The following is a 15,861-nucleotide window of genomic DNA, read 5'->3' on the forward strand; positions in this document are numbered from 1 at the left end:
TCAGTTTATTTTCTTTGGTAAATAGAGTTCCAGGCCTCCTTTCCAGCTGGAATATTCCATCGATTTGGACGGGACCTACAACCAATGCTTGGCGGTATAAGCTTGTTTGACTCACCGCTTATGGCGTGTGAGTCCACCACCGCTGGTAAGACTACCTCATCTTTTCCCATCTTTTGATGCTATCAATGTGAAGGCACTAACCAGAATGACAGCTCTACTCTAGAGCATTTTGAGAAGCATACAGATATTCGGGATATTAATATTATAATTTATACATCTACATGAACTTTTTCTTCATACGGTATATGGACTTTGGATGCTAAACATCATGTCTGCATGATACAATTCATTCATGTTTTTGGATACCCATCGTTTTGAATTACGGGGCACCCATTGTTCATAGTGTCATTCATTTATTCATGTCCCTATGTTTGTCATTTAGTGACCTGTAGGATTTTTATCACACATTGAGCAGATGTATAACTCCCTTTTCATATTGTATTTAAATAATTTCACACATTTTTAATTTCTTTTTATTTTCTGTGTGCTTCACCACTGTTCACACACTTTTTGTTATTTTACCAGTAAGGGCTCACACTGATGTATTATAAGGATTTAGTACACATGTTACGTGTTTTGAACATCCAATTGGACGAGTGAGACTCTCTGCGACTTTTTGATGCATTTTTTCACAGGTATTGTTAAATACCCATTTGTGCACATCACACGTTGGAACACTGGCATTTCACTTTTTATATTATATTTTTCAAAGTGATAGGTGCAACTCTACATTTAGGCACAGTCGCATCGTTGGAACTTGGTATATGTTTAACTATATATATTGTTTGATTTATTTTTAGATTTTGAGTGTTACATTAGATTTTAAGGCACTAATTTGTACAAAGAATCTTATTCTGATTATCTTCAGCAATATTCGTTCACTACCAGCACTACACTTTTTACTCATATTTTCACTATAGCATTGCTGCAGAGGTTGAAGGGGTGGGGGGTCAGCCTGTCAGGGCTCAGACCAAATGCCGCACACTGCATCAAATTGGTCTGCATGGCTGTTGTCCCAGAAGGAAGACTCTTCTAAAGATGAAGCACAAGAAAGCCCACAAACAGTTTTCTGAAGACAAGCAGACTAAGGACATGGATTACTGGAACCAAGATAATCTTATTTGGTTCAGATGGTGTCAAGCATGTGTGGTGGCAACCAGCTGAGGAATACAAAGACAAGTGTGTCTTGCCTACAGTCAAGCATGATGGTGGGAGTGTCATGGTCTGGGACTGCATGAGTGCTGCCAGCACTGGGGAGCTACATTTCCGTGAGGGAACCATGTATGCCAACAAGGAGCATGACATACCGAAACAGAGCATAATCCCCTCCCTTTGGACACTGGGCCACAGGGCAGTATTCCAACATGATAATGACCCCAAACACACCCCCAAGACGACCACTGACTTGCTAAAGAAGCTGAGGGTAAAGATGATGGACTGGCCAACCATATCTCCAGACCTAAACCCTATTGAGCATCTGTGGGGCATCCTCGAACGGAAGGTGGTGGAGCGCAAGGTCTCTAACATCCACCAGCTCCGTGATGTCATCATGGAGGAGTGGAAGAGGACTCCTGTGGCAACCTGTGAAGCTCTGGTGAACTCAATGCCCAAGAAGGTTAAGGAAGTGCTGGAAAATAATGGTGGGCACACAAAATAGTGACACTTTGAGCCCAGTTTGGACATTTTCACTTAGGGGTGTATTCACTTTTGTTGCCAGCGGTTTAGACATTAACGGCTGTGTGTTGAGTTATTTTGAGGGGACAGCAAAGTTACACTGTTATACAATCTGTACACTCACTACTTTACATTGTAGCAGAATAATGTAATTTCTTCAGTGTTGTCACATGAAAGGATGTAGTAAAATATTTACAAAAATGTGATGGATGTACTCACTTTTGTGAGATACTGTATAATTCTAAATTTATGTGTAATATATACTGTATCCAGTGCCTTGCAAAAGTATTCACCCCCCTTGGCATTTTTCCTGTTTTGTTGCCTCACAACCTGAAATTAACATGGATTGTTTGAGGATTTGCATCATTTAATATACAGAACATGCCCACAACTTTGAAGATTTTTTTTTATTGTGAAGCAAACAACAAATAGGACAAAATAACAGAAAAAGTCAATGTGCATAACTATTCACCCCCCTAAAGTCAATACTCTGTAGAGCCACCTTTTGCGGCTATCACAGCTCCAAGTTGCTTTGGATAAGTTTCTATGAGCTTGCCACATCTTACCACTGGGATTTTTGCCCATTCCTCATTGCAAAACTGCTCCCCCTCCTTCAAGTTGGATGGTTTGCGCTTGTGAACAGCAATCTTTAAGTCTGACCACAGATTTTCTATTGGAATGAGGTCTGGGCTTTGACTAGGCCATTCCAACACATTTACATGTTTCCCCTTAAACCACTCAAGTGTTGCTGTAGCAGTGTGTTTGGGTCAATGTCCAGCTGGAAGGTGAACCTCCGTCCTAGCCTCAAATCACACAGAGTGGTACAGGTTTTGCTCAAGAATATCCCTATATTTAGCACCATCCATCTTTTTTCCTCAACTCTGACCAGTTTCCCAGTCCCGACTGCTGAAAAACATCCCCACAGCATGATACTTCCACCACCATGTTTCACTGTGGGGGTGGTGTTCTTTGGGTGATGTGATGTGTTGGGTTTGCGCCAGACATAGTGTTTTCTTTGATGGCCAAAAAGTTCAATTTTAGTCTCATCAGACCAGAGTACTTTCCTCCTTATTTTTTGGGAGCCTCCCACATGCCTTTTCGCAAACTCAAAGCATGCCATTTTGTTTTTTGCTGAAAGTAATGGCTTTCTTCTGGCCACTCTGCCATAAAGCCCAACTCTATGGAGCGTACGGCTTATTATAGTCCTATGTACAGATACTCCAGTCTCTGCTGTGGAACTCTGCAGCTCCTCCAGGGTTACCTTAGGTCTCTGTGCTGATTCTCTGATTAATGCCCTCCTCGCCCGGTCCGTATGTTTTGATGTGCGGCCGTCTCTTGGCAGGTTTGCTGTTGTGCCATGTTCTTTCCATTTGGTTATGATAGATTTGATGGTGCTCCTAGGGATCATCAAAGATTTGGATATTTTTTATAACCTAACCCTGACTTCTCAGCAACATTGTCCCTTACTTGTTTGGAGAGTTCCATGGTCTTTATGGCAGTGTTTGGTTAGTGGTGCCTCTTGCTTAGGTGTTGCAGCCTCTGGAGGCGGAAAATGCGACCGTGTGTATGCTCCATCGGACTTTTGCTTGCCAAATTCCAGCCAGCAAAAGATCGAGAGCATGTTCTTAATTTTTCGGTCAGAAAAAGTTCCTATCCGAAAATGCGATCGTCTGTGGCACGTCTGTGGCAATTCCGACGCCCAAAATTAATACGCATGCTTGGAAACAATTCGAGGCATGCTCGGAAGCATTGAACTTCATTTTCTCGGCTTGTCGCAGTGTTATACGTCACCGCGTTCTTGACAGTCGTAAGTTGGCGTGACCGCGTGTATGCAAGGCAAACTTAAGTGGAATCCCGTCGGAAAAGCCGTCATATCTTTCTCCGTCAAGAAGTCCGATCGTGTGTACGCGGCATAAAGGCTGTAATGTTAATAGGTAAAAAGCCAAGGGGGTGAATACTTTTGTAAGGCACTGTAAATAAACTTAAGATTTATAAATAATACATGCTGCACAAACACACTGACTTGTGTATGCATTATTTACTGTATAATTCCAGAGATTTATATGTTGATATCAAGTAAACATGTGCAATTTGTTTCGGTTTTTGGTTACATAGTTAGTCAGGTTGAAAAAATACACAGTTCATCTAGTTCAACCAAGAAAAAAAAAATCATACAATCCCATATACACAATCCTTTACCCACAGTTGATCCAGAGGAAGGCAAAAAACCCTAGCAAAGCATGCTGCAATTTGCTACAGCAGGGGAAAATCAGAGAAGCAATCAGATTTTCCCTGGATCAACTTTACCTATAAATGTTAGTACCCAGTTATATTATGTACATTTTGGAAAGAATCCAGGACTTTTTTAAAGCAATCTACTGAGCTTGCCAGAACCACCTCTAGAGGGAGTCTATTCCACATTTTCACAGCTTTTACTGTGAAGAAACCTTTCCGTATTTTGGGATTAAATCTTTTTTCCTCTAGACGTAAAGAGTGCCCCCTTGTCCTCTGTGATGACCTTAAAGTGAATAACTCAACATCAAGTTCACTATATGGACCACTTATGTATTTGTACATCATATCCCCCCTCAATCTCGTCTTCTCAAGAAAGAATACATTCAGTTCCTCTAATCTTTCCTCATAGCTGAGCTCCTCCATGCCTCTTATCAGTAACCAGGAGGCTCTGAGGAAGAAGGTATTCCTTTGAAACGTGCCAGACAGCAGCGGCCCTGATGTCCTTTCCTTTGCCATCTCGAGACTGTCGGTTTTAGGACTGATTGCCACGAATAGGTGGCTCATACAAGTGATATATCTCCACATGTCTGTGAGTAGTTTTTACTTTGTTTTTATCAATAAATTTACTTGGGATAATGCACTAGGCTGGTGTGTCCTCTTTTCTTTACTTTTTCTGTGACTATTAGGATATCCCCTATCCTGGAGGGCAGCAAGGCCAGAAAAACTATCCCCTAAGTAATTGACCACCTGGACATCACACTAAGGCCCCTTTCACACTGGGGCATCGGCAGTAAAGCGCCGCTATTTTTAACGACGCTTTGCTGTCATTTTTGCAGGGGTTTTCGGACGCTAGCGGGGCGGTTTTAACCCCCACTAGCGGCCGAAAAAGGATTAAAATGACCCGCAAAGTGCCGCTGCAGCGACGCTTTGCCGGTAGTTCTGCAGCGGCGCCCATTCAGTTCAATGGGCAGGAGCGGTGAAGCAGCGGTGTATACACCGCTGCTTCACCGCTCTAAAGATACTACTTTCAGGAGTTTTTTTAATGTCCTGCAAGCACACCGCTCCACTGTGCAAGCCCTCGCTGGAGAGACAGGAGAGGCTCTTTACAGGTGCTATGCAGGTGCTATTTTCAGAGCTGTATGCCTGTAAAGTGCCTCAGTGTGAAAGGGGTCTAAATGTGCACGAGCGTTTGTTTGCTGTTATCACCTTTTGAGTATGGGCATGCCTCCACCTCCCACAATTTAGTTTGATTCTTGTAGGATTGATTGCTAAGCTTCATTAGCTTACCTAAAGCCCCTTTCACACTGGGGCGGTGGGTGCGTCGGCGGTAAAGCGCCGCTATTTTTAGCGTCGCTTTACAGTCAATTTCTCAGCGCTATTCGGCCGCTAGTGGGGCGCTTTTACCCCCCGCCAGCGGCCGAGAAAGGGTTAAAACCAACACAAAGCGCTGCTGCAGCAGCGTTATCCTGGCGGTATAGCCAAGCTGCCCCATTGATTTCAATGGGCAGGAGCGGTGAAGGAGCGGTGTATACACCACTCCTTCACCGCTCCAAAGATGCTGCTAGCGGGACTTCTTTTAGCATCCTGCTAGCGCACCACTCCAGTGTGAAAGCCTGAGAGAGACAGCAGCGGCTCTTTCAGGGCACTTTGCAAGCGCTATTTTTAGCGTTATAGCGCCTGCAAAGCGCCCCAGTGTGAAAGGGGTCTTATACTCATATATATGGCTTGCCTTCGTAGATGGCGTTGTGGTTTGCTTTTTGTTCATATTCTTTTCATTTCTTAATAATGCTTTTAACAGTGCTCTGGTGGCTTTCAAAGTTTGCGGATAACCTGCAAAGTTTGAGGTCATGGTAAAAAATATAAGTACTCTTTCAAATAGGGTTGATGTTTTTTTTTACAAGCTATATATTGTATTCTCCGACTCTCTTGTTAAGTTAACACCTGTTTGTTTATGTTACAGAATGTGCTCCTCCATACAGTGAAAGTAGAAGGAGAAGACATATCAAAAAAATTAAAAAGCCATGTCAAGATTAGCAGTACACAATAGTTTAGAAAAAGTGTAGTGGTTACCTCTAGCTCAAGAAACAGGTATCATAAAAACAAAGATATTATATAATCCAAAATGGTTTGGGGTAGACATATTTTAATCTAATATAATATCTATTAAGGCTACCATCTGGAAGAAACTGGTAGAATCTGTCTAATTAGAAAGCCTATTATCTATTTATTTATTTGTGCTTGTGTATATCTTTGGGCCTGAAGTTTATGTTAAAAAGATTCTAATAATTTAAATTATATGTTGCATTATTAGAGTATGATACACTAATATTTAGTTGTTAAAGACATTGTGTATAATTAGAAAATGTAGGATTTTGAAAGATGTAGGTTTTGAACAATATATGGGATATTATGACTGTCATACAAGGTAGTAATACCAGTATATATTTTACCACAAATGAAGCAAAAAACTTTAGCAATGTTTAGTAAATATATATACGCTAAATGGATAAGGTACATTTGTTTGGGGCTTTTATGTAATTATAGGATTTATTAAATCTTCATATATGTTAAATTCATAAGTTACCAGGCTTATTTAAAAATATTTTTTTTTCTCACTGCAGTTTAAATTTGATGCCATGGTGAAAGTTGTCTGCAATGATGTGATTGTTCCCAGTAAATATGTAGTATTTAAATTTTGTTTATTGTCAGTTTGGCATTAAATGTTTATGTCAGTTGATCATGGCAGAAGATTGGAGTGAAGCTGGACTGGAGCAGATAGGGACTGTTTCAGTAGTAGTTCAGAGCAGGGTTAGTAAGGACTCCAGTTTGCAGCAATATGATAGATTAGACTCTGATCCAGAACAGAATCATGGCATTAAGGAAAGAGGAAAATGGCGGAGTAAGAGACGCCAAGAAACTGGAGTAAACCGTCATGCTTGGCACAAGAATGAAAACTCTTTTTCGTATCCTGAGCAGGGGACAAGTGGCGGCTCATATAAGGACAGAATGAGAAACATAAAATTCACAGAAGAGGAGAATGATCTTTTAGTCACTAAAGTACTGGAAAATTATTCCAAATTATATGGGGATGATGCCTCCAGGACGTCAAACTTTGAGAAAAAAAGAATATGGAGAGGCATTTTGGAATCAATAAATGGCTTGGGTGTCAGTGTTCGCAATGTGGATACTTGCAAAAAGAGATTTGCAGACTGCAAAAGGTTCGTGAGGGCAAAGATGACCAAGCACTGGCGGAGATCTGGCTCACGTCAAGCTTTGAATATATATTATGCAGATTGGGAGGAGAAAATCAAGTCAGTCTTATGTCCTGTTACTGATGGGATTCCTGGCTTAATCGATTCTGCTGACCCCTGCACCTATGAATGTCCAGGTATTTATTTTGCTCTTGTATAAAGGATTTGTATAGGCATGATACACTTTTATTACAAACCACCCTCTCTCCATCTAGAAGATGTTCCTACTTGGATTTTCATCTTTACCTTCATCCTCTGTCAAGAAATAGCTTGTAGTAAGCCCTCTGACATTATCCCCAGCCTTGTAAAATTGTTGTACGGGCAGCTGAAGTGAGGAGCAACCAGCAGGGTACCCTAAATCAGTTGTTATTGATGTAGGCATGCACCCCCGCCCAACCCCTCAGAACTACATTTCACATTAACATTTTTGCTTTACACAACATGGGCTCAGGCTCTTAAGGATTAACACAACAGCATTGTTTTGCTGGGAAATCAATGTATGTATGTGCAGAGGGACGGACAGATAAGGGTAGTCCTGTAGTCCAGCAGGCGGAGAGAACTCAGACAGGGCTGACAACACTGCATAGGATTTTGTGCAATAGAGGCAGTGTTGTCAGTGCATAGTAGGAAATTAGGAGCATAATCAATTTGTAGCAGAATCGCCAGGTAATGACTATTGTGCAAACATTGAGTATAAAGTATATACAGTGGGGAATGTGACAAACATGGGTGTCAGATCCCTGCCCTCCTCACTAACTTGCGATGAAGGACCAGTCAACCTCACACCATGCTGTCACTTACGTAACAATGCCACTCTCAGCTGCGCCCAGCACAAAGATTTTCCAGCTTGCGGGACCAAAATCTAGGTGCCAGCAGCCTGAGAGCAGTTGTCACTGGGTTAATTATGCAATTAACCCTTTAACTGCCACCACCCCCGTTTTAAATGACCGAGCCGGGGGAGACTCGTAAATTTAGCAATACCAATTATAATTTTAGAATAAGTGTCTACAACACACACTGCCACCACAGACAGGTCTGCTCAGAGGTCTTACTATACAACAGTAGCGCTCTTTACGAGGCAAGTTTGTTTATAGCTTGCATTAAGAGCTTTAGAGATGAGGTTAACACTTTTCAACATAAGGGTTTATTATGAAAAGGCCAAGTTGGTACAAATAAAATATTTACAGAAAAAAGATGTTTAAAAAAAATAAGGTAGAATTGGGAAGAAAGAATACTTGCAATTAATGTCTGAGGGTTGATCAGAGTTCGATCGATGAGCTGGGAAATCGGTTCTCAAACTTGGCAGATTTCCAGCTAGGATGGTAAAAGGAGAACTGACCATTGTATTGGCTTCTCCCCTTTTCTGTCAAATCAAAGGGGGTGTTGACAGCAACAGTGACCAATTGTCTGGTCATCTTGTTTAGGGGTTGGTTGCTGGGAAGTGTCTACACTTATGACCCTGTCCCAGGTACATTTTGTGATACATATTCATATCTCTGCATCTATAGTGTTTACAGACTCCAAATATCCATATTATTGTTCAGCGTGAGATTTGCTTCAAAACAAATCTAAACATGCCATATCTCTAGTGTATAGTCTACTTAGGAGGAGTAAGGGGTACCAGTGGTTTCCCATATGACCTGACATAGGGGTGTCTGGACTTGAAATGTTAGAAATTATCTGAGGAAACTAAATATGTCCACATTATGGCTGTGCTATTATTACTTTGGAAGTTATGAAACATGCTGAAATTTCATACTTATTCCACTTATGTGCATTCAGGTATTTACGACCAATATCTGCTGGTTCTCTGAATGGAGAGGGTGACAGTTTTACGACAGGCCTGAACATTCTGCCAGGCCAACATGAGCTGTTTTTACTGACCTAGCCTGGTTCTGCTTTCTCTGTTGAGATAACCTTTTCTTTGAAATTTTTAAAAGCTATGAATTCCTAACACAAGGGAGGAGGTAGGAGGGAGTTCAGATTTTTCTGTAATGTTACACAGTTAGCCAAGCTGTCATGGCTGCCCTAAGGTTCCAAACAACATGGCAACTAGCTACAGCATTTCATGTCCAGTACGCGATATTGTTACAGGGAACAAAGAGGCTGTGAAGGTGAAGAAACCCTAAAAGTCTTAATAACTCGAGTAAAAACAGTTCAGCCACTGAGTCATGATTGCAGCTCCTCGAAACTTGAGTAAACTTTAATACACATACGATAAACAAAAGAAAAAGGACCACCATCTAAGTGCAGCTATTTATTAACAGATGAAAATGCCATAAAAAACACAGGTATGCACCAACTGCATTTGATAAAGTAATCAGTATGTCTACTGTGCAACCCCTGGGCTGTTCAGCAGAGTTTGTTCAGGAAGCAGCTGGTAACAGCAGAGTTGGTCAGGGAGATGGCTGGTGTTTGCAGAGCTGCGTCAGAAAGCTGCTTGATCTGGACTCACTGGTGGAGGAACCTGAAGTGATGGGGAAGGTCTCTGTTATACCTCTGGCTCGCGGCCCCTGGTAGAGTGAACAGGTGGCGCAAGAGCGGAAAGTGTTACGAGTGCCTGGTAGTTCTTGTCAGCAGCAAAGATGAGAAGAGCATCCAAGCAGTAACAGATTCAGGCTGGGCAGCAGACAATGACATGGAAATATCAACTGGGTGACAAACAGATGACTGGCCGGACAGCATGCAAGAGGCCAAAAGGGACTCAGAAGGTAAACGGAGGGACATTCAGCATATGTATGCTAACCTTGTGGGTTCCTGCTACTGCTTGGATGCTATTCTCTTCTCTGCTCCTGGCAAGGTCTACCAGGCACCAGTGTCATTCCACCCTCTTGCGCCACCTGTTCACTTTACAAGTGGCCCTAAGCCAGGACCCATCACTTCAGGTTCCTTCATTTGTGAGTCATGATTCAGCAGCTTCCTGGTGCAGCTCTGCAACCACCGGCCCGTCTCCCTACAGCTACTTCCTGGACAAACTCTGCTGAATGAATCAGGGATTGCATAATAGAAACCGTGACTATCTTACCCACTGAAGTGAGTGCATATACAGTATCTCACAAAAGTGAGTACACCTCCCACATTTTTGTAAATATTTTATCTTTTCATGTGGCGACAGTGAAGAAATTACACTTTGCTACAATGTAAAGTAGTGAGTGTAAAGCTTGTATAACTGTAAATTTGCCGTACCCTCAAAATAACTCAACACATAGCCATCAATGTCTAAACCGCTGGCAACAAAAGTGAGTACACCCCTAAGTGAAAATGTCCAAATTGGGCCCAAAGTGTCAATATTTTTTGTGGCCACCATTATTTTCCAGCACTGCCTAAACCCTTTTGTGCATGGAGTTCACCAGAGCTTTACAGGTTGCCACTGGAGTCCTCTTCCACTCCACTCCATGACGACATCATAGAGCTGGTGGATGTTAGAGATCTTGCGCTCCTCCACCTTCCATTTGAGGATGCCCCACAGATGCTCAATAGGGTTTAGGTCTGGAGACATGCTTGGCCATTCCATCACCTTTACCCTTCTTTAGCAAGGCAGTGGTCGTCTTGGAGGTGTGTTTGGGGTCGTTATTATGTTGGAATATTGCCCTGCGGCCCAGTCTCCAAAGGGAGGGGATCATGCTCTGCTTCAGTATGTCACAGTACATGTTGGCCTTCATGGTTCCCTCAATGAACTGTAGCTCCCCAGTGTCGGCAGCACTCATGCAACCCTAGACCATGACACTCCCACCACCATGCTTGACTGTATGCAAGATGCACTTGTCTTTTTACTCCTCACCTGGTTGCCACCACACACGCTTGTCACAATCTGAACCAAATAAGTTTATCTTGGTCTCATCAGACCACAGGACATGGTACCAGTAATCCATGTCCTTAGTCTGCTTGTCTTCAGCTAACTGTTTGCAGGTTTTCTTGTGCATCATCTTTAGAAGATGGTGGAGGAGAGGGAAGGAGGGAAATGGTTAAATTGTTTGATCTCACCGTTTTTCGAAATATGAGTTAAATTAATTTTGAGGGGAAGGAGGGGGAGGGGATACACACATGAGGAGGGGATACTTCTCTTATATGAATGAGAATGGAATATGTTTAAAAAATGTTTTCATTATCATTTTTTCATAGTGGGGGGGACGGATGGGAGGGATAAGGGGGAAGGAAAGAAATAGGAAAGTATGTTACACTGAAAGGATATGAGAAACAAGTGGTGTGGGAGTTGGTCACAAAAAGCCCATTAGGGTGCACCTAGATAGGTGGAGGGGGGAAGGGGGTGGGGGGAGGGGGGCTGGGTAGAGGGGTGGAAGGTCAGAGGAAGCAGAGTGAAATGAAGTGGAGGGGGGTGAATAGACGAATAGTACACACACTAGTAGAAGAGGAATGTAGACTGAAAGTAAAACTGATAATGAAACACATAACAGAAGATAATATAAAAGAGAAACACACACAGTGGTTACAACACAGTACAAATGGAATCAAAGGTAGTAATAAACAGAGAGCGCTTGATTTTTACACAAATTTATTTTTGAATTTTCACTCCCAATTGTCCTTTATACTTCTCTCACTTTCAAATGCAGGCTAAAACACTCAATTTAGGCTCCTGGAATGTCAGGGGAATGGGAAATCCAGTTAAGAAGGCAGCCATATTTTCTATGTTGGAAAGATATGGAATAGAGTTGATCTGTCTGCAAGAAAAACACACTTAACAAAGTACACAATATCACAATTAAAGAATAGGAGATATCAACTTCAATACCATTCGGTATACTCCTCCTTTATTAAACTAAGGGCAATCAGCGCAAGCAATAATAAATGTAAAATGAATAAACATGCAAGCTGAACACTATAGGATTCACCAGCCTAAAGAAACTATTTTTAAAACGAAATTAGTGCAGCGCAAATATTGAATGAAATGTCCTTTGTAGTCTTATAAAACAAGCAAACTGATCTTGGATGGAAAACGCTGATGTAGTTCCCACAAGCGCCAATAATCACCAAACCTGTAGTTAAATGAGCTCTCCGGAGGAGTGAGTAGTTTAGTGAAAACAGAGGTGGCTTTTTCCTGCAAACAGATCAGCGTAGATGAAATGGGTCGTTATATTTTTCTTTATTGCTCAATGGAGAATAGAATGTATTTAAAATGGATGTGATGTTTAGATTAATGGAATTTATGCTAGATAAGGAAGACATACCGGTTATAATAGTAGGAGACTTCAATGAGGTCCTAGATAAAAAGATTGATAGGTTCCCCTCAGGGGCACAGTCGGGGTCTACAGAGAAGAGTCAACTGAGCCAATTTCTGGAGGAAACAGGGCTGATAGATATGTGGAGAGCGCAGAATCCAAAGGCTAATATACTGTGTTTACCAAGATGGGTATCAGATCACTCACCAATAGTGCTGGCATTGAACCTAGGGGGAAAAAGAGCTCACAGAGCTTGGAAAATAAGCCCATTCTGGCTCCAATTAATAAAGAAATCAGATGAGGTCCTGCCCAAATTGAGAGAGTTTGTAGAGTTTAATAAAGGCACGGCGTCGGCTGGGATCCTCTGGGATACTATGAAGGCATTCCTTAGAGGTATTTTGATTCAGCAGGTGGCAAAACGTAATAAGGAATCTAGGGAATGGGAGGAAATTATTAGAAGGGAGGTGTCAGTGGCTGTAAGTGACCCATCCCCGGAGAAAAAAAAATATATGGATAAACAAACAACAAGACTATAAAATAGCAATTATAAGGAAGGTTAAGAACAGACGACTCTTCCAGAAGCAATGTTCTTTTGGAGAGGGAAAAAGTGTGGGACGAATGCTGGTGCAATTGATGAAATCCAGTTCTCCCCCCTCTACCATATCCACCATTAGGTTAAAAGGAGGAGAGATTACTTCTCTCACCTCAGAGATCATAGACGCATTTAGTGACTATTATAAAATCTTTATACATCGCAGAAGATGGAGGTGGGGGGAGTAATTGATAACTTCCTGGGGAAATTGAAGATACCGATCATTACACAAGGGGATAGAGAGGACTTGGAAGCTCCAATAACTCTCGGAGAGCTTCAACAGGCAGTAGCAGGAGGGATGGCTAATCAAAAATCTCCTGGTCCAGATGGGCTCCAGACGGAGACCTATAGATATTATGGAGAAATATTGCTTCCGGAATTGCTCAGAGCATTGAGAGGAGCAGCTGTGGAAGGGAGAATACCTGCCTCGATGTTGGAAGCAATTATTATAGTGATACATAATGAGGGGAAAGACCCATTAGATATAGCCTCTTACAGACCAATTTCTCTGTTATGCTCTGATGCTGAAATATTAGCTAAGGTATTGGCAGCTAGACTGAATAAAATTGTCTCAAAACGTATTCATCCAGATCAAAGGGGATTTATAGCCAACAGATCCACTAGTATGAATATTAGAAGGACATTCCTGAACCTACAGACCCCGTCAGAGAATGTGGGATCGAGAGCCGTGTTGTCACTGGATGTGACCAAGGCTTTTGATAGCCAGGAGTGGAGATATATCTGGCGGGTTCTGGAGAAAGTAGGGTTTGGTCCTTCTTTTATAGGATTGATAAAAATGCTTTATAGTGACCCCATTGCTAAAGTTAGAATTATAATGAATATTCAGACAAGATCCAATTGGAAAGGGGGATGAGACAGGGGTGCCCATTGTCACCCCTGCTCTTCACCCTTGCCATGGAACCATTGGCAATTGCAATAAGATCAAGCTCTGAGATAAAAGGATTCCAGAGGAGTACAGGAGAGGAAAGAATTGCCTTATATGCAGACGATGTTCTTCTTTTTCTGGGGGATACAGGGCAATCTCTAGGAAAAGCAATAAACATAGTGGAGGAATTTGGAAGATTTACAGGATTAGCGATAAACTGGGAGAAATCAAAGCTCTTACCGGTGGATCCTATGAGTAGCCCTATTATATCAGGAATGCCTCAATTAGAGGTAGTAGATACACTGAATTACTTGTGGATACTTCTGACAAAAGATCCTAATCAGTATATTAGCAAAAATTGAATATCATTATTCACTAAACTTAAACAAAAAATTAACATTTGGAACTGGCTTCCCCTTTCGGTAGCAGGCCGATGCAGCCTAATTTAAATGATATGGATGCCACAATTATTGTATCTACTACATAACTCTCCAGTGTGGATTTGTAAAAAATGGTTTAAAAAAATTGAAACCCTTTTCAGAGAGTTAATTTGGAAGGGGGGACAGGCAAGGATTCGGCTGCAAACTCTGTAGCTCCCGACCGGGGAAGGGGGATTAGCGGTACCACACCCTGAGAGTTATTAATTGGCAGCACAGCTGCAACACTTAATGGGATGTGAGATCCCAGGAGGAGGTACACCAAATGGGAGAATAATGCTATCAGGAGCTCTGCATAATACAATAGTGGATGTGTTGGAGGCAGTTTCTTTCTATTATATGAACCCTATAACAAAAATGATAACAAAAGTTTGGAAAACAGTCAAAAAACAGATGGAGTATACAGGGTTACTTGAACATACCCCCCTTTGGGATAATAAAAGTAAAAGAGCCATTGTTGGTTTAGAGCCTCGTAAAGACAGGTAGAGATGGGTAGAGGATATAGGGGAAATATCGCAGGAGCAGTGGAGGAGGATATTGGAGATGGAACCGATGATCACGGTCTCACCCTCACAGAAAGTATCTCCCTATGGAGCCGGTTCACATATCTCCGGGGGGGCTGCGGAGCGCACTGCACAAAAACGCTGTGCGTCTTTGGCTCCGTGTCAGGGCCGAATTCAGGCATAGAATCGGCCCTGATTCATCCCTGAAACGGGGAACAGGGACGCACAGCGCTCCTGTGCGATCCACAGCCCGGTATAGTGTGAACCCGGGCTCAATTGTACCTTATAATTTGTTATGAGATAAATATACAAAATGCTTGGTACCAGTCTGTAGTGTTGATCCTATGGTTCAAATACTGAATCCCCAATCCAAAACATATATGCAACCAGCGAAGGTCAAATCAACTCTTGTTCAGCAGCCAAAGAAGATTAGTGATGGCAGGTCAAGAATTTCTTTCATGATATCTTTATATGTAAACCTACAATTAACGCCAGTATCCCTACTCATACCTTTTAAATTGTTTTAAGGGAACCTGTGCTGACAGTAACATTGAGACAGAAATTAAACTGTCCTTATGACAATACTGTTTTTTTTTTGTCTGCCATGCTGACTCTCTGGCTTCTATACTTTGAGTAAGATATCTGGACCTAATATGCAGATCAAGCCTTATGACATTTCTCTTACGTTTCTGACCTGTATAATTGGCAATGACTCAAAAATAATTTGAAGAGTATGTATTGTCACATTTTTTAAATTTTCGTTTTAGAAGTCTAATTCCGCTCAAGCTTGCCTTGCATAAACACGGTCACACCAAATTCCGACAGTCCAGAATGAGGTGACGTACACCACGTACGACGGGACTAGAAAACGGAAGTTCAATACCTAGCGCGCCACCCTTTGGTCTCCTTCTGCTAATCTCCTGTTTATCTCGTGTTAGTAGAAGTTTGGTGAGAGACGATTCACACTTTTCAGATCGTACTGCTCTTCGGTTTGTGCTTGTGGGTTTGTATCTGGTTTTCAGTGCATGTAGTCAGTTCGTATCTGT

General features: G+C 42.0%; 1 protein-coding gene across 2 annotated transcripts in view; it reads left to right on the forward strand.

Annotated features, from left to right (window-relative positions):
* LOC141116418 (uncharacterized) overlaps nt 1–15,861 on the forward strand; it is a 40,404-nt gene that overhangs the window by 11,528 nt on the left and 13,015 nt on the right. The window contains exon 2 of one of the 2 annotated variants that reach the window (XM_073608673.1): nt 5,930–7,357. The exons of the other annotated variant lie outside the window; for it this stretch is intronic. Coding sequence (XP_073464774.1) covers nt 6,709–7,357 — 649 coding nt within the window. The 5' untranslated portion in view covers nt 5,930–6,708. The remainder of the gene's footprint in view (nt 1–5,929; nt 7,358–15,861) is intronic. 2 annotated transcript variants of the gene reach the window in all.

Source organism: Aquarana catesbeiana, linkage group LG13 (genome assembly GCF_042186555.1).
Source record: "Aquarana catesbeiana isolate 2022-GZ linkage group LG13, ASM4218655v1, whole genome shotgun sequence".
NCBI classification, from domain to species: domain Eukaryota; kingdom Metazoa; phylum Chordata; class Amphibia; order Anura; family Ranidae; genus Aquarana; species Aquarana catesbeiana.